This window comes from Anas acuta, chromosome 5, assembly GCF_963932015.1.
Source record: "Anas acuta chromosome 5, bAnaAcu1.1, whole genome shotgun sequence".
Taxonomy (NCBI): domain Eukaryota; kingdom Metazoa; phylum Chordata; class Aves; order Anseriformes; family Anatidae; genus Anas; species Anas acuta.
Window position 1 is genome coordinate 53,948,739 of NC_088983.1, and position 17,843 is coordinate 53,966,581.

General features: G+C 39.6%; 1 protein-coding gene and 1 long non-coding RNA gene across 2 annotated transcripts in view; one reads left to right on the top strand and one right to left on the bottom strand.

The window, feature by feature from the left end:
• Positions 1-15,797, bottom strand: CSRP3 (cysteine and glycine rich protein 3). The gene is made up of 6 exons (XM_068684931.1): positions 15,642-15,797; positions 8,854-8,985; positions 4,139-4,307; positions 2,559-2,694; positions 1,721-1,814; positions 1-656 (listed from the first exon to the last, which is right to left on the bottom strand). Exons 2-6 carry the CDS (start codon positions 8,963-8,965, stop codon positions 577-579), a joined length of 591 nt encoding a protein of 196 aa, XP_068541032.1. The 5' UTR covers positions 8,966-8,985; positions 15,642-15,797; the 3' UTR covers positions 1-576.
• LOC137857846 (uncharacterized) overlaps positions 4,435-17,843 on the top strand; it is an 18,543-nt gene continuing 5,134 nt past the window's right edge. Inside the window, exons 1-2 of the long non-coding RNA XR_011097287.1 lie at positions 4,435-6,323; positions 7,673-7,732. This is a non-coding gene — a long non-coding RNA (uncharacterized lncRNA). The remainder of the gene's footprint in view (positions 6,324-7,672; positions 7,733-17,843) is intronic.

A 17,843-nucleotide genomic window follows, 5' to 3' on the forward strand; every position in this document is an offset into this window, starting at 1 on the left:
TGTGAAGCAATATGAGTACTTTATTGTAGCTTGAAAACATACAATAACAAAACTGACAACGCTGTACTCTAAGAAAACTTGCTATTTCTGAAGAAATAGCTCCCTTTGAGAGAGAATTCTAGGTACTTTTTAATCGTCTCAAAGTGAGTAACATCTACTTTGCCATAATACGAATAACATCAAAATGTTCAAAACACCACTAGGAAACTGGCCTAAGTCAGAACACTCTGACCTTTACCACTGTGTGATCCATAAGATATCTCTGTCTTAATGGGACAGTATGCTGAGTCTTTCAAAGTTCAGTCTAAAATGTGGTAAATAGTAGTTTAAGAAGCAATAATATTCCTTGAACAGAAGTTTATGTCCTTATTTGCTCTAAATGTAAATCTAACTTCATCACTGTAATTTTTTTTAGGCTATTCTAAGAATTTCTTAAGATACAAGTTTGCAAGCTTTTTCTGCAAGGTGGAGGATATTAAACAAATGCCCTAGTTTATTAGCAATATGTGATGTTTTTATTTTACTTTACAACTGTTATCTGCTGACATCAACAGCAGAATCTGTTGCATCCACTTCTCATTCGCATTCTTTCTTTTCCGCTTGAGTGAGGCCACCAAAACCAATTCCTTTGGGACCAAAATTTTTTGCGTAGCAAACTGCAAAAGAAGGAGGAGGGTAAATAGTATTTGAAATGTTTTCATGTCGAGATAAAGGACTTGTGTCTTTAGTATTAGTTCCAAATACAAGTTAATAAAAATAAGGAAATGTGAATATCTTTCTCAATAGTGTCGAGTCTAATAGTGAAACACATTTGACTTAAACAGAAGTGTCACATCTGAGCTTCTCCAAAAAAGTCAGAAACAGTGTGTATCCAAGATTTAGGTAATGTTTTCTTTAAAGCTGCCTTTCCATCCATCCAGACCATCAGAGATTTTCAAAGGAGGTTAAAAGAACTAGAGCATAGTCCAGCCAGCTTTGACGGTAGTTTAAGCAATGCCATGTTAACTGGGTATTGCTAAGTGTATGCATGTTCGTTTATCACAATTCTGTTTAAGTAATAATTGTCAGCATTTTTCTCAAAATATGCCTATTTGACTACGTGCTGTTGTCAGACTGTGCCCAACTTAAGTATTTTTTAGGACTCTCTGTAGCGTTTAGCGTAGGATATGAAAACCTGGCATACTTTGTTCTTTAAGCTGTTTTGCATAGATAAGTGAAATCTGCAAGGTTTGTTGATCTGAGAAGAATATCTGGATATATAATTTAGCATGAACACATTTTCTTCTCTACAACCAATATAGCAGAAGTATCTTTTAATTCTTCCTGGCAAGAATTCCAATTAGGATCAGGACCTTCAAAGATCTACCTGTATATTTGTGATTTAGTTATTTATTTTTTTAATGAGCGAGTGAGATTGTGTACGTACTAAAATTTGCCAAGCAGGTATGGCCAGTGTTCCTGTTAGGTGGCCTGAGGATAGATCAGAGAGGATGTTGTATTTGTAGAAAAATTACAGATTTAAAATTGAAATGTTCATACTAGAAGATACAACTGCAATGTTGCCACAGTTCTTTCTTTGTTTTTGGAAAGTTGTGAAAATAAAATGAAAATTCACGTAGTTGTTAAACATGCAGCAGTAAATCTTGATGGCAATACTAGGTCTAAAGGGAATAATCTTACATTGACTTGATAACTCAGTTGAGGTCATTGCAATCCTTACCTTTACAGTAGAGCTCTCCATCTTTGTCTGTAACATTGGTAGATTCTAAACTCTTGCCACAAATAGCACAGCGGAAGCATGTCTTATGCCAAGGCTGAGGAAATGAAGACAATGCATTGTGTGTTACAGAAAATGCACTGCTAGCAGGTGCAAGAAACAACTAACTGTTGCTTTTGCCTAAAACTGTCTTCTTGCTCATAAGGCTTCCACTTCTTGTCCTTCTAGATTTTTTTTTTTTTTAATTATCTCACTTCATTATCCCGTTATTATTTAACATCTTACCTAGCAACTTGCTTGTTAATAGAGCTCTAGTAAAACGCAGAGAGCCTTAGATAGTGCTCTCTTGTAGTGGCCTCTCCCTTTGTGTGTGGAGGTAATATTCTAGCGAGAGTTTAGAGCAGAGGGTCAGCATGTCACGGGATGCTGGCTTTTCTTTTTTTTAGTCAAAGAAAATAAACCTTTTTAATATAATCTTTAGAATAATATAATATTTAATACTTCTGCATTTGCCACTACAAATAAATGTTTAAATTAGAACTATTCCAAGAGATGTTAGTGGGATGATGGTCGCAGAGGAGGCAGCCTGTACAGCAGCCAAAAAGGAAGGGTTGTTTCGCAGACATCAACAAGAAAGTTCAGGCTTATGCAGGAGCACATGACTTTAAACCTGATAGGCGATATATCAGACTCTACCAATTCGTTATCATCTTCTTATGAATATGAAGAAATCATCTTCATATTTTCTTCATCAAGACTGAGTAAAGATTTCAGGGAATGATTAGCTATCGTTTATCTCCATTTGAAAAGCTTCTTTCCTAGTGTTTTAGTAACTACTTACTTTTCCTCCTCCCATTATCTTCTCTGCAGCGTACACTGACTTGCCACAGCGGGGACATTTATCCACATCGACAATCTTTTTGGCAAACTTTGAAGGATTAGTTGGTGTAGAAGGGCGAGCAGGCTTGGGTGACCCCCTATAACAGAAGTTTTCAGTGTTTTTAAAATACTGCTTAAAATGCTATCTTCATTTTAGAAATTTGAGGTTGTGGTGTTTGTTTTTTGTTTGTATGGTTTGTTTTTGTAAGGGGGAAAATACTAAATTAGTGGTCTAGGACATGCAAAAGGGGGGAAAAAAAAGAAACTGGAATTGTAGAATCACAGAATCACTTAGGTTGGAAAAGACCTTCTGTTGTACTGCATAGTTGAAAAGCTGATACCGTAGCCACTGATATTTCCTGTACTGGACTGAGCAAATGGAGCTAATGGTAGCCACATTTAATGAAAAGTGGAAGTAAAAAATAAATTTTCTTTTTGCTTCTTTTTCTCTTTCTGCCTCTCAACAAAGGACCCCCACTTCTTGTAACTGGCTACCTGCTAGTACTCAGTGAGCAGATCTTGAAAAACAAACTAACGAAAAAAAACAACTTGATTTTGCATGCTCTTTTACGTTGTTTCATTTTTATTCACTGCAACATTTTGACAAGGAACCGTGGATCTTAGGTGACCTGGGGTCAAAAGCATCAGAAAAATAGCTTTGCTTTATATTTCTGGACTTTGTGCTTTATGCCCTTGTGCTTGCTTAAAGTCATTGACAGAACTACTTGTGAATTATCAGGTTGTTGGACTGCAACAGGTCACTAAATCTACAGGACATAACAGTTCTGGATGCTGAACTCTGTCCACAGTGGATGTATATCTTACTTGGGAGTACAGTTAAATAAGTTATTTGAGCTATTATTACCTGCCTAGCATATTTGTTAATGAGTTCCCTTATAGTAATAGCAGAAGACAACATTTTTTATTTTGAAATGTGCAGCTTTGAGAATTGTAGGAAAATAGTTTAAAAATGTACTGTCAGACATAATTATGTGGAGCTGAGGCTTTTTAAAGATGCTATCCCATGGGAATCCCTTCATTCAGTCATGTTCTCCGTGTGCTTGCAAGTATTGTTCAAGCCACAGGGAGGGTTTAGAAACATTATTTCTGTATTGAGAGGAGTAACAGCATGTGGTATTGTGATTATTTGTCTAACAGTAAAACTTAACTGTATCTTAGACTCTGATAAGATAAAGAAAATTCTCATGTTCTACGGTGAATGTGATCTTTATCACAGTGCTACTCATGGCAAATTACAATTGCAGTGATTGCAGCGTAGGTTTGTTGTGGCATAAAAAGGCTGCTGCTGCCAATTGAAGGAGGAGGAAATTCATGAAGAGAGCTTACAGAGACTAGAAATTATTAATAAATGGTACACTGCTGTGTCCACTGAAGAAAAGGTTGTAGGAAGTTCTGTTCAGCCACTCATACTGTGTGTTGTTTTACGAAGTGAATAAAATATCCCTCTATACCATATATACCCCACTAAGTGACAAGTGGTATCAGAAAAACAAACAGTGCTGTCAGTGGGATTTAACTCACTGTTGCAGATTCAAGCCTAGATGATCCCCAGTGTCAGTGCTGAGACATCCTGCCCCTTGTCCAAAGCCAACGCCTTTGGGACCATATTTTCTTCCATAGCAAGTTTTGCAGTAGATTTCAGATTCGTGAGCTGCTACTGTGGTGCTGTCCAGAGCTTTTCTGCAAGCCACTAAAAACAGGAAAAGAGAGGCACGGATAAACATTTGCATATTCAAAATTGAATTAACGTGGTTCAGAATAATACAGTTAGTGTTTATTTTTGTTCATCTTCAAAAAATGCAGGAAAAGAAGTTGATGATGTAATTGTTCACGCACACAATGTTTGCGCTCTTCAGTTACACTCTAACCCCAGAAAAATCTTGGGCTTGTCAAGACAATTTTTCTAGATCTGTGAGGCCGAAGATGGATCTGAAGTAATCCTCCCAAACCCTAAAAACAAGGGAGAGGTTGTAGGGGTGTCGATTCTACTGTGCATCCACACCTTTCCGTATAGTTCCCCTGAATCTGGAGTGGCTTTCTCATGCCAACCTGTCATATTTTAGGCTGGCAAGTTTTAAAAAGAGAATGTAACATACTTGCACTGTCCAGTCAGAATCAAGCAGGAAAAAAAAAAAAAAATATATATATATATATATATGTATGTATTTAACTTATTTTTTACTTTTTTTTCTTTATTTATATCATTTTGGGGCTGTAGTGCCAGAGGAAGCAGTGATTCCAAATACCTGATTTTCTCAACTCTGTTCAACTTCTTCCAGGATGACAAGAATACGATGATGCAGCTTCTGAGACCACAAGGACCTCCTGCTAGTCGTATTTGTTATGGAGAAATACCACATGGCTTAGCTCACCAGAAAAGGTCTTGGAGACTTTTGGACAGAAGATGCCCCAGGAGCACCACATGCATAATGGAATGCAAGTTATACTCTCTATGTCACTACTTTAAATCTAGCCTCTAGTTGAAAGGATCAAAGTTAATGAGTGCTAACAGCTGCTTATTTGAGGTCTCAGTAGACAAGTATCTATGTTTTGAGAAACACAGTCCACATCTTGAGCCAACAAACATAGCTAAGTTTGGTCTTGTGCATGCTTTCTCTCAGCAAATGTGCATGGAAGGTAAGGTAGATGGGGTGCTTTGCTGATCTGAAATCTGGTCATCTTTTTATGACCAAACCCTGTTACCAGGCCAGCATGAATCTCCTTACTTTATATGCATGGAAACCTGGACAATAACGAAAGTAAAAAAAATAGTAGTGGCAGTCTTCATGTGCTTGGTGACTGTGTATGCCACGCTGGTTTGGAAACTCAGTGTGAGACAGTCCCCACCCCATCAAGAAAGGATGAAGCTTTCGGTTATGAATGCCCATAAAAAAAAAAAAAAAAAAAAGGATTTTGTAGTATAATTCTAAAAACAAAACAAAACACTTCTTACAAATTGTTCAGTGTGCCCATAGTAGTTACTGGGGGAGGAGAGTGGCGGAGTGTAGGGAAATAATGTTCTCTTCAACTTCCCTTGACCAGGTGTACATACCACAAAGGGCTCTCCAGTCATGTGTGTCCCATTGATAGCTTGGAAAACAGTTGCTTAGCTCATATAAGTAACACAAATATGTCAATTGCACAAGTATTTAAAATGGATGGAAGATCAAGCCTCTAGTAAAGCTGAGTGTTTGATTAGTCCTTTTTTTCCCCCTATGTTTAACTGTCCTGCTGTGAGTTTTTTCTCAAATTCATTCAAGTCAGAATTTAAGGATTTAAGGTGACATTAGAGCTTTGTTTCCATCACTGTAGTGTGTAGATGGGAAAATAATTTGCAAGGACTTGTTTAATTAACAGAAATAAAATGAGGGGCTTCTGTAAATGTGTGAACTTGATCACTTTGTGCCGCAGTCTCTTCTGCTTCGGGATTATAATTATGTTAGCTGCAGGAGTTAAGGGATGATGGAAACTCTAGCAGTAGATAAAGTGTTTCTATTTCTGGCTCTGTAGGGATAGAGTATCAATCCGCCACAACAGATGGAGCAAAAGCCCTTGAAGTGCTATTGTTGAAATAACTTTGAGACCTGTCATCTGCTAACAGATACTGTTTGCAAGCTGGCACTAAGAAGTTTCAGGTTTATGGCGAGAGATCCTGCCAAATGTCCGTCACAGCTGTGTTTTAAGCAAAACCTGACAGGGAAACAAGGTACGTAAACAGCAATCTGTGCAAGGAGAAAGGTTTGTTGGAAAGAAGCTTTAAAAACTGTCTGTAGGGAAAAACTATGGAGTACAGATACCGTTATTTTATAGTTCCACATATCTCATTCTTACTGTCTTAACAGGTTGGTTTGAATTGCCTGTAATTTTGCCCAAATTTAACTTTGTGATCCAAAAATACTCGTGTTTTTCATGTGCCAGGTCAGATATAATAAAAGCTCAACTAAGTTGATTTAAATTGTTTTTTGTACCCAAGAATGGGTACAGAGAAGACTTTTTCTTGTCTTTTCTTGTCTTGAGAAATGAAATCCTTTAACTGATTCATTGAGAAGTCCACGAACATGATACAAGATATTGAATTATCTGGTCCAAAGCTAGCGTATGTGAATCATGGGAAACATAAAGCCAATTAACATACCTCTCACATGCCAGCTGGGCTTAGCTGCATCTTTAATTTTTGACCTTAGACATACTTCTGCTGGGAATCCTTTTTTTAGTATCTAACCTATCAATAATTTAGTTCACACTTATGAGTACAATAGACAAAAAAAATACAAACAGCAGACTTAATGAATGCTTGTTGTTTATCATGAGTCGTTTAAAAAAAATCAGCTGTGCTAAGATTGAAGCTTAAACTTCAATCATGTATGTTTCAATATTAGGTGTCTGAGAATGCACATATGAGAAAAATATCCTGTTGTGTCACAGTTAATGAGAGCTTTTTATTTTTATTAGACACTGGAGAGTCTATTCAATTGACTTCTCTTTGCATATCGCTTTCTAGCATTGACTAAAGCATAAGTGTCAATTAAATATTTTATCATAATTAACACATCCATGCTTTTCTCCCTGTAGCTTCTGTGATCTATAATACTAATTGTTACAGGCAGCACATGGAAGCAATAAGCAGTCTCTAGTTTTTACCAAACTAAGATTTTTACCATCTGTAAGAATTGGCTGGAGGCAGTCAATTAACTACAACATGTTTTGAGGGAATTCTTTCTTAGTCTTTAGGCATCACTTGCAGGGGATGGGGAGAAGGGCAAACAAGACTCATGTATGTCCTTTGAACTGGTCCCGTACAGTGCTGCAGTGTCATCTAAGCATGTAAAAGCTTTCTCATTTATGAAAAGGAAAAATTTTCAACCTATCCAGGAAAGGAGGGTAAAAAAATAAATTCGGTACTATCAATTGTGCTAAACTTCATAGCGCAAAGGTCCTAAATCTCAATTGCCTGCAAAATACATTATTTAGCTATCTTTAGTTCTTATCAAATTGTTTTCTCTCTTCACAAAGGGCAAACAGAGGTGGAGTGATACGTTCTCTCTCATTTTTCAGGTGCTAACTCATCTGTAGAGAAAGCTGTCTGCTGAACATCGAAGATGCCTGGGGAAAACCGTGAGTGAGATGGGACTGTAGGAAATATGGGGAAGGAGAAGACTGAAGTACTTGCAGGGTGTTGGTGGGAGATTTTGATGCAAGAGATAATCTTTCATCTTTTCTGTGTGCATTTTTTTTAGGATTAATTATAAAAGTACTCATCTACTATAATATCCTAATAAGACATACTTCTGTCTCAAGAGCACTCTTCGTTTAGTTCCTCTAGACTTTCAAACTTGAAACCCGTAATATGCTACACTGTGGGACAGAGTAGGATTTCTTCAAGATTTACCTAGATACCATATTTCTGCAGTGCTCTAACATCCCTAACAAAAACCATCATGCTTCATAAAAGAGAAGTCAAGATCCTGAGAGAGACATTGCCCAGTGGCAAAGGCTTAGAAAATTGAAACTTGATGATTGAGAGCTGATGTGGAGTAGCAAACTGCTTTCAGAAAGTTGACTGCTGGTTCTGAAAAATTGCAATCATTTTCTATCCTTCAGTTGCTTTAAAAAAAAAAAAAAAAGTGGTGGGGGAACCAGTTTACATCTTTAGTGGATTATTCTCTGGAACTAAACTAATTAATCATCCTTACATACAAGGATTCCTCAACTCAAAACTGACTTTCTACAGAGGTTTAATCAAAACGTGCTGGGGTTGAACAAACGTGCTCAAGGCTTTGCTCACTCGTCTCGTTCCCCTCTCCAGTGTTGCACGCAGTATGTGCAAGGTGCAGCTGCTTATGGTAGGAATATTTTCTTTGGCCCCATGGGATCCTTAGGTTTCTAGGGAGTCATTCCAGAGTGAGCCTCACTGTGCTGTGCTTGAAGTAGCAGGATTAGTTCGTGACTGCTCTCTCCCTTGAGTTTTGTCAGAACTAAGATGTATAAGCCTTACAAAAGTTTCCCTGTGTGGAATTGAGTCTGACACTGGCTGTGGCTACTGTCCTGTGTGTTGGTTGTGCTGTTTATGACCTGCTGTAGGTGTTCCATGGGCAAACATGTTGAGTTAGGCCAAATATGAAGCTTCTTTATTGTGTTTCTGCTTGGATGCAAGTTAATACGAAATAAATTACTAGGGATGATCTCTACAGAGCTATGAAAATAGTGTGAAGTTAAAAGAGTGTAGCCCAGCTTACTGCAGAGGAAGCACGTCTTGTGAAAACTCCTTCCATTGCACTGAATTTCCTCAGCATGGTACACTGTCTTCTCGCAGGCACCGCATTTGGCTCCACCTCCCCAGTTTGGCATCCTTGTATGCAAAGGGAAACCTATAAAATCAAATTGCATAAATAAATGCAATGGAAAAAGTGAGTTATTTTAAACAGAACAGCTTGATTTTTTTTTTCTTTTTCCCCTTATTGTTCCCAACACCATCACCAGTGAACTGCTATTGCGGGGTGGCCCCGAGCCAGGATCTGCTCGGGTGAACTGTACCATAGCACTCGTAATTATCTGCTAGCAGAGAGGTGAGATGGCAGCTGAGAGTCAGCACAGGTCTGCGTGCCAGGCCCTGCGTAGGAAGGCAGACCTGGGGAGACCTTCTGTGCTGCTGGGACAGTGGCTGGCATAATGGCTCTTGGAGGAGACACGCTGCGTATCTGTGCTGTAGGAGGAATGTCACAGCAGACAGGTCACGGGGTGAGGGCACCAGCCTGGTGCTCTCGGGGGGCAGCCTCGGTCCTCTGCATGGCACTCTTTTGTAAATAAGGTCGTTCCTTATCATGCAATCATGTAAATACAGTACATGGTAAATATGTTAAACAATTGCAAGGTGTTTCGGTAACAAGTTTATAGGGTCATTCTTGCGTCTTCTGGAGAAGTGAATCTAGGCTGTATTTACAACAAATAGTCATTTAATTTCAGTCCTGCCCTCCCTTCTATCCTAGCACAGCCTTTTCCCTTTAGTTCTTGCTTTCTTTTCATCTGTGCTGATGAGGCAAATTTTAACGAAGGCTAACAAACACTTTTAAGCTTTACAGGAGTTGAAAAGCAAAACTTTGGATAGAATTTGACCTTAAACTCTCTACAGAAAAATATTGTCTGTAGGCTGTGTGAAGAGACACTGTATTATGCATTATGCATTTCCAAAGCGTGACCTTCCTCAGTGACATATGTATATAGGCAATTATATATATATATATATATATATAAAGGCAATTTTCTCTTTCAATATGATGTCACATTCTCTGATGAATGAAGAGCTGGATAAATTCTACCTTGTAGCTGAACAACTGTATGATGTTATTTCAGAGGACGCTGGAGTAGAAATAAGTTCTTCTTTTCTGAGTTCCTCATAAACCATGGTCACTGTGCAGCAGGATTATTGCTGCAGCAAGTTATTATAAAGTAATGGCAGGTTCCTAAGATGCTTAAGCTGTACTTTCCTTCGTCAATTGTTGCTAAAATCTAAAGATGGGAGAGAAAGGCAGTAGTGCTTACTGTTGCAGTTACTATTGAAGTGCCTTGCCCAAGGTCATGTAGGAGGACAGTGACAGAGCCCGGAGCTGAACGCACACCACCTGACTGCAGGCACAGTAAGTGCCCTTCCTGACGATTGTGCTATCACCCGTCTGAAATGACCACAGCCTATGGTTTGCCCTTCTGTATTCTTGTTTGAGTCATCGTTTCTGGAAAGACTGGAACGTCATCTTGTCATCTGCACGTCGTATTATCAGGTTGTTCCAAGCTCCTGGCTCGGGCCTCCTTTGTCCTTCTTGGAAAGCCAGTCATTTTCTTATTATAGTTCTTTCAAAGCCTGCTTGTCCCAGTTGTATTTGATTAAATCCACTATCAGATATTCTTAAATAAGAAAAGGTTTTCACTACTGAATCAAGTCTGCCACCTGAGAATTTTCTTCTGATGTCATGTAAGAGAGGGGAAATTATCATAGCAGTGATGTAACGTAGCTGTTACTTTAAACAGCTTGCATTTTACCCTAACATTTTACAGTGTCTGTACATATGACTCTAACATCCCATTTACTCATAATCTCAGTGACTTCTGTACCACATCTGCTAAATTTCAGAATGAAATTAATGTTTTCTACCTGCCAGCTCTACAAGATTAATCTGCAGCTGAAGGGAGTTCTTTCTGGTACTAATGCTAAACATCATGCAACTAGAGCAAAAGGCAACAGTACCAGGCAAAACCAAGGCAGGACTGTAGCATAGGAGCGTGTGCTCATGCTGAAGCAACAGCACTGAGGATGCAGCAGTGTGGGCACATTTTAACTATCAGTGTTTGATAACAACCCAGATATTAGCATATCCTGACGTATCCACTGTCGTACTCTGGTTATTAGTGTATCCCCAACCCCATTTAATCCCCCATTCACTGCTGTGACTGTTACCTGCAGTAGACAGCATATCTGACATCCTACTGCAAGACCCAGGCTCTCCTTTGGGATGCTGATTTTGGCTTAGTGGAACCAGCTCCTTAGCTCGATCAGCCTAGTCCTCAGCTGCCATAAAGCAACTGCTCCATTAAATTCTTTCAGACCCTGTCAGTTCTCCTGCTGCTCTGACAGCTAGAAAACCCTAATGATGCATGAGAGAGAGGAAAGCTCAGCTTGCCTCTGTGTTTATTTGTAATGTAACAAGAAAGAAGGAGAAATACAATATAGAGATCTGATGTAGCTGAAATAAATAAGAATAACTGTATGCAAGGAATGGATGATAAATTCGTTTCCCTCTTACTCTGCAATGCTTTAATGAAATAGTGCTGTTTAAATCTTTATCCAATTTCTTTTAAATGGGAGAAAAGGGAATAGGGAGAAATATTTCACTTCGGTAAAATCTTTTCTCTGTCTGACATTTTATGTTCTCCCTTTTTTAAAGCATTTTTTGTATCGGTGTTATTTTTTCTTTTAAAATTGAAGTAATACTTGTCAAAGATCTTAAGAGAAGGAAGAGCAGTGACAGAAAATTCAGTGCTGTGATTGAAAATTAAAACAAGATTTTTGCATTCACAGCATCTCCTTTGATTCAAGCAGCCAGTTGAATCCTGTACCCACTGCAGCAGCATCGGCAGCTGCCTGGGAAGAGCGTGGTTTGCACCTCTAGTTACCAACAGAGTAAAACTGCTTCTGCTGTTCTAGTTCCCTTCAGAGACCCACAGAGTATTTCAAACTGTGACAACAGCAGACTTGTTGGAAAGTAATTCTGATTACATCATTAGCTGAAAGAAACAAATAATCTCTGAAAGTCTGATAATGCTTGATAGCTGCAGGCTGTGGTTAGAGCTCTTAGAAGAACCATTGCTCCTGAGGCTAATTATAGTTACATGACTGGGCATGCATACACATTTTCCATGCTTTTTTGGCATCACCTGATGGGAAGCTGTAGGAGAAAGAAGTCACGGTAAAAATGTTATGCCAGAATCCTTACGGGAAGAGTGGTAGTGGATGGCATGATGTCTGCACTGGCTGGCTTAATAGCCGGGTGAGGGATCAGGGCAACTCCACAGTCCTTGTGTTCTTGCTTTATTCATCTCCCTGAATGCAGAACGGCAGTGGCCCTCCCTGCAGATGCTGCCTGTGCAGCAGGATTACTGCAAGCCATTAAATTCCATTTCTGTCTGCATTACCTGCAAATAGAACTCAGCCTCCTACTTGTCATGCAAAAATTATACCCAAAGTCTTAATTCCACTTAATTAAATTTGGTGCTAGTATCTAAACTCATTTGAAATACCCTGAGTTTTGTCATCTTAATCTGGCTAATTTACAGGGACTGCTAGCAATGTTTTGTTTGTTTGTTTGTTTGTTTGTTTTTTAGCATAGATCACCAAAATATAAGTGTTACCCCTTGTTGGCAGGCACTTCTGGTACTGTTAAGCTGGAGGAGCATGCTTGGCCTTGCTGTAGTATTCAGCAGCTTGTATCATTCAATTTCAAAATGCAGCTACTACACGGAGTAGAATTTATTACACATTGGACATGCAGCCAAGGATACGTGCTTCACTTTATTTAGATTGTAACACCACTATATAGGCTTGCCTCAGACCAAAGGAGCCTTTGAAGTGTTTCTGGGCTCTTCACAAGCATGAAAAAAATGTGAGTTGTCTTCTCCTGGGCTATTAGGCATGCTGTACAAATCTAGCTGTAACATGACTGTCACAGAGCGTGTGTCACTGATCACAGTACTATTGATAAGAGTGTCATCCAAAAATATATTTAGATCCATTGATCTAAATGGGAAGTGGATGAGGTAGTGGCCTTAGAAGTTTCCTAGAGGAGCAGAAGATAGTGCTAGGCAGTGCAGTGTAGGTGCAAAAAGATATTGCGCGTAATTTTGGTGTGTGTTTGCAAAATAGTAGGTTTTCCCTTCTAAATGCTTCTGTGTTTGATAGTCTAGAGCTCAAGTAATTTCTGTGTGAATGGCAGAAATCATTTATCGTGTGGCTGGGAGGGTTATCTCAGGGTGCCACATGTGCTACAGGCTGCCTTTGAAGCAGATAAACAGAATGGGAAATGTAGGTCTTCATGATCACTTCACTGATCCTGCTGTGGTGTAGGGGCTGAACCAGGGCCAGCAGGAGCACTGTGCCTTGCATCTCTGGTTCAGTCCTAGCTGGGGCTGTTTGGCCCAGACCTGGTTAGGAGCATAAAAACACTGATTTCTTTTATAAGAAGCAAAGAATAATATAAAATGAAATCGCTGTCTACGCTGAAATGCAAGCATCGAGGCTATGCTGGGAATTCTTCGCCCTGTGGAAGTCTGTGGGAAATGTCAGTGTGGGCAGGACTCCCTTCTGGTATCTAATCACAGCGCTGCTGCTGCCCTGTCCTGTGACAGCCAGTGACTCGCTCAGCCCTCCTCAGCGCTGCTCACCTCACCAGCCCCGTGGGGATAAAAAAACACAGCTTCCTTTGTGTTAAGAAAGACCTTCGAATAGCCTCGATAGAAAAGGTAGAGCTGGATCCCGCTGTGTATATGTGGGGATCTCATCACATTGCGTGCAGTTCCTGCCGGGCCTCTGGCTGCTGCTCCAGTGAGCCAGCTTCCCTCACCAGCCTTGTCTTGTATCTGTTGGCCTCCTAGGAACATTTTGAGTATTTTTGGACATCTAAAATGGCACTGAGGGCAACTGAATTCTATCTATAGTGTCTCTTCTGAAGGAGTGGTAATGTCTTCTGATGTTTCTGGTTGATTTTCTTTTTCTCTGTCAGTTTTACTGTTATTTAGTGTAGCATTCCTTATTGGCAAAAGCTTTGTTTGCTTTAAAAATATTGAAGCATTTCAATTCTATTTAGAAGTAGTGATAAAATGCCACTATAGGTTTTCTCTTTCTCTCTAGCTAGCGCTCAAAATGTTCTGTTTTATCTTGATGTGTCTGCAGTGTAAAGCACGATCCTTGCCGCAGCATCCAGAAACGCCAAAAGGTGTTTTGGTCAAAATCTAATCCAATGTGGAAAGCGTTGTATGTCTTAGCAGACTAAATCTACAATAGAGGAAATGTTTGTATTTGAGGAGTGAGCTCACGTAATGAAAGAGGCAGTATTGTTATATATTGATAATCATATTTCTTACATTCTAATGCATTCTATGGACTATGGATACACACAATTTTTAGGTCAATTAGTGTAATATATTCAACCTCCACCATGATCTTGTGATGGCTAGCATTTCTTCCTTTATTTCTGTGGTAAACCAACATGTAGAGATGAAGGGATGGGATCTTCCACACTGACGTGGGAAGATGAACATTGGTTTTTCATTGACTCTGAGTTCCATGAGTGCTTTTGAAACAAAAGATTTTAAGTGACATGACATGAAGTACGTTATGGGCAAAGCCGATAGGGAGAAAAAAAAAAAAAAAGGCCTGTGCCTGCAACTTCTGCTTTAATCTTCGTATCCTTCCTAATTATCTATTATTTTCTTTCATAGTAATGCTGTATTGCTGTTAAAAATGTCTCGATGCACGCTTTGAGAGAAACTTAAGCTGGCACCAAAAAACAAAAGGTACCCTGACACTAAAACCAGGTACTTAGTTGTGACTTCAAAAAGGAACCTAAAACCCAACCCTTCCTGCCCCCTGCACGCGCGCTCACCATTTCACATGGGTTCATGTGGCTGCAGAAAGCTGCATCCCGCTGTACAAACGAGATGTTCCTTTTTTCAGAGCTAATCCTCTGCTATCAGCTTTCATTTTTCCTTCCTTTCCTCCTCTATGCCCATAGTCATGCACTAAGTCTTTTTGTGGCAAGCAAAGCTGTTAAAGGCTGTAAAACGTTGCCATGATAATTGAGATCAGGCACAATTATTTTATATAGGTGTAAGGCTTTATTTTTTGAGATAATTTGATTTTTAGATGGATAGCTTTTCAAAGTAAGCAATGTTTTGTTTTTTAAGTATTGTGGCTCTTCTGAGTACCTTGCTGATCATGCTGCCCTTTAATGCTTGTGTGGTCAGTGGCTGAATTCTTTCATCCCACATTGTTTTTTTTTTTGCCTTTTTCTTTTTATCCAGTTTGCATAGAAATTTTTTTATTTGATATAAAACCAATTAGTGACTGACATTAAATATTTTTTTTTTCTAGAGTACTTCTCTCTGAGAAAGTCTGAGAGCAGGTAAATTTTTATGCTTTAGAAAGCATATATACGTGGACTAGCTGTGGAAAACACAATTAGGTAGTTCTGGAACAATTTTAACGTTTCTGAAACTTCTGTTATCTGGTCCCGCACATAGTCAACACGCGCCTCATTAACAAGGATCTCCACAGCCCTGTTCTTGTAACACCAGTAGCTACTAAGTAGGCTGAGAAGCCCAGACGAATCTCTTATCAGTTGACTGCTACAAACCTAAAATAGTGTTGTCAACTCTGTAGGGCTTGCTATGCATTTTCTTAAGCAATAAGCAAGTTTTGCTATCTGTTGGGGAAAAAAACCCAAACCCTTACCAGCAGAACCCCATATAGCGTACTTACCGGAGTAGCTTGATGTTTTTCCCTGTTTTCTTGTGCCTCCAAGGATGTGAACTGGAAGGATTCCTGCACTCTTTAAATGCGGTGCCCACCACTGCTGGCCCTATAGGCTGGGAGGGGAGGGGAATGAGAGAGGGCTTCAGGGATCTGAGCAATGCCATTGCTATCATGGAGCTGAAAATAACTTCTGACAAAAGCCTGGCATTTTGTTCCCTTATGTCCACTTGTGAGTAGGTGGACAACAATGCAGCCCCTCAGATGACGCCTAGAGGGCATTCCTAAATGCAGCCTAATAGATCATAAATAAAGAGTAAAGTTTTGTAGTCGCTATTGCATTGCTTAAATGCGGAACATAAGATAGTGGTTCCTGAAAATGAGGATTTAGTCGTGAATGGTCACATTGCAAAAAATAATTTGCCAAAATAACTATAGTTATTCATATGTAAAGCTGTTTGTAGGAACCCCTCTGGAATTCAACAGCTTTAAACCAAAGAAAATTTCCTTCAGCTGAGCAGTTCATAACTTGATACCTGTAAATGGTGTGTCTGAGGAAGCTCTTAGAGTTCAGGGATTTTTTTTTTCCTATCATTTTTTAATTGTTACCTTTTTTTAGGCATTAAGATAGCTAGTTAATATGCATGATGCTTAACATGTCTTACCACTGTGGCAGTAAATGTTTGCTGTGCCTCAGTGAGCCCCTCGGAAACGGATGATGCCACAGCTGTATGAGAAATGCAAAAACCCTAGTATGAAGCACTTAAAGTTCCTTTTTGACAGGCATTTATTTTAAGAGCTTTGAAAATCTGGAAGCTAATTCTTGTTTGCTAAAAGGATTTTTAAATTAAGAAACTTGCTTTGGTGTTGTGACTTTTGTGGTGAGTGAAAGGACCGAGCCCTTCCAGCTTAGGGTTTGAAAACTGAACAGACTGACGTTGAAGGTCCCCACTCTGGGACATTCAGGGAAATGCAGGGAGCTGAGATGCCAAATCCCTGTCAGACCTTGGGATTTTAATGGCATGTTCACTCAGACTACTTTGAAAGCTCTTAGGAGCCTGTAGGATCCCTTGACTGCTGAGTCCGGCAAAGATTTCCTACTGCAGAGACAGGTCCTTGATGCAGAGTTAGGGACCTGTTTTTTCTTGAGCAGGAGACCAGGACTTGACCTCTTCTTGGTCATTCTCCCTGGGCAATTCTTGAACTCTTTTGCCTATATCAAATAAGGCTGCATGCAGAGGTGACGCTGCAGTGTACAGGCAGTGAGCATTTCTTGTAAGCTGGTAGCAAGGAGGGACTGGGGCGTGACTGAGCTCACTGCTAGTGCATGGCAAGCACTAAAGCTTTCCACGAGAACCCAGTGTTTGCACCCTTGGTGCTTCATAAATTGGGATCCTTGACATTTGAGAGAGTCGAGTGTTCGTTAACCTTCACTCTTGTCTTCAGGTAGATCACGTGTTTGGATGGATTTGCACCGTGTCATAAAAGAGGGACTTTCCTAGAGCTTGGCGACAGTAAACGAGGTAGTGAGCTTCCATCTACGGAGAGGTTAGACACGTAGAAAGAGCAACAAGCTCGACTAGTCAGAGTGAAATGCAGGTCTTCTGGGGAATAGAGTACTTTGAACAGGGAGATGGTAGCTTTTCAGCCTGCAAAGTGAACAAGAACAAAGTGCTAGGTATGACAAAGCCTGCGGGAAAAAGCAAGCAACTGCATTTTGATAGGAGTCAAAGGACACTAGGCAGCAAGTGGGAATATACGTCCAGCTTTTCACAATAGGGCACTGTTTGTGACAAGACCTTTTTTCAAGCCTAATTACTGCAGTTTCTTGTTCTGGCAGCTGCACTATCCAAAGCCAAAAATTCTGTACTTTCAAATAATGCAAGTTTCTATAAACCTTCGCCTTTGTACTTCTACAGCTACACTGATAGAACGAGGTGTGAGGAAGATTGTTCTGATCAGTGATCATGCTGGAGAAGAAAAAGAACTCTATTTGCTGCTGCAGGGAGAATTGCTCGGTTTTCCAGCTTGTATTCTTCTCTCCCCCTTAGGTAGGAGTATTTCCATAGTTCTCCTGTCAGATGTATTTTGTATGATAAAGTAACTTCATATTATTAAAAAGCAAGCCAGTCAGTTTTACTGTTAGCTGTTTTAACTGTATTTCATTGCCAGCCCAATCCTGAATCTTGGGCTTTACTGTAGTAGTTTAGA

Bases quoted from the DNA above. Each gene is read 5' to 3' on its own strand.
- CSRP3 (XM_068684931.1), bottom strand. From the start codon at position 8,965: ATGCCAAACTGGGGAGGTGGAGCCAAATGCGGTGCCTGCGAGAAGACA. The intron at 2,695-4,138 runs GTGAGTTAAATC...CTTCTGTTATAG, and splicing joins CTAGGCTTGAATCTGCAACA to GGGGTCACCCAAGCCTGCTC. The intron at 657-1,720 runs GTAAGGATTGCA...CTTCTTTTGCAG, and splicing joins TGGAGAGCTCTACTGTAAAG to TTTGCTACGCAAAAAATTTT.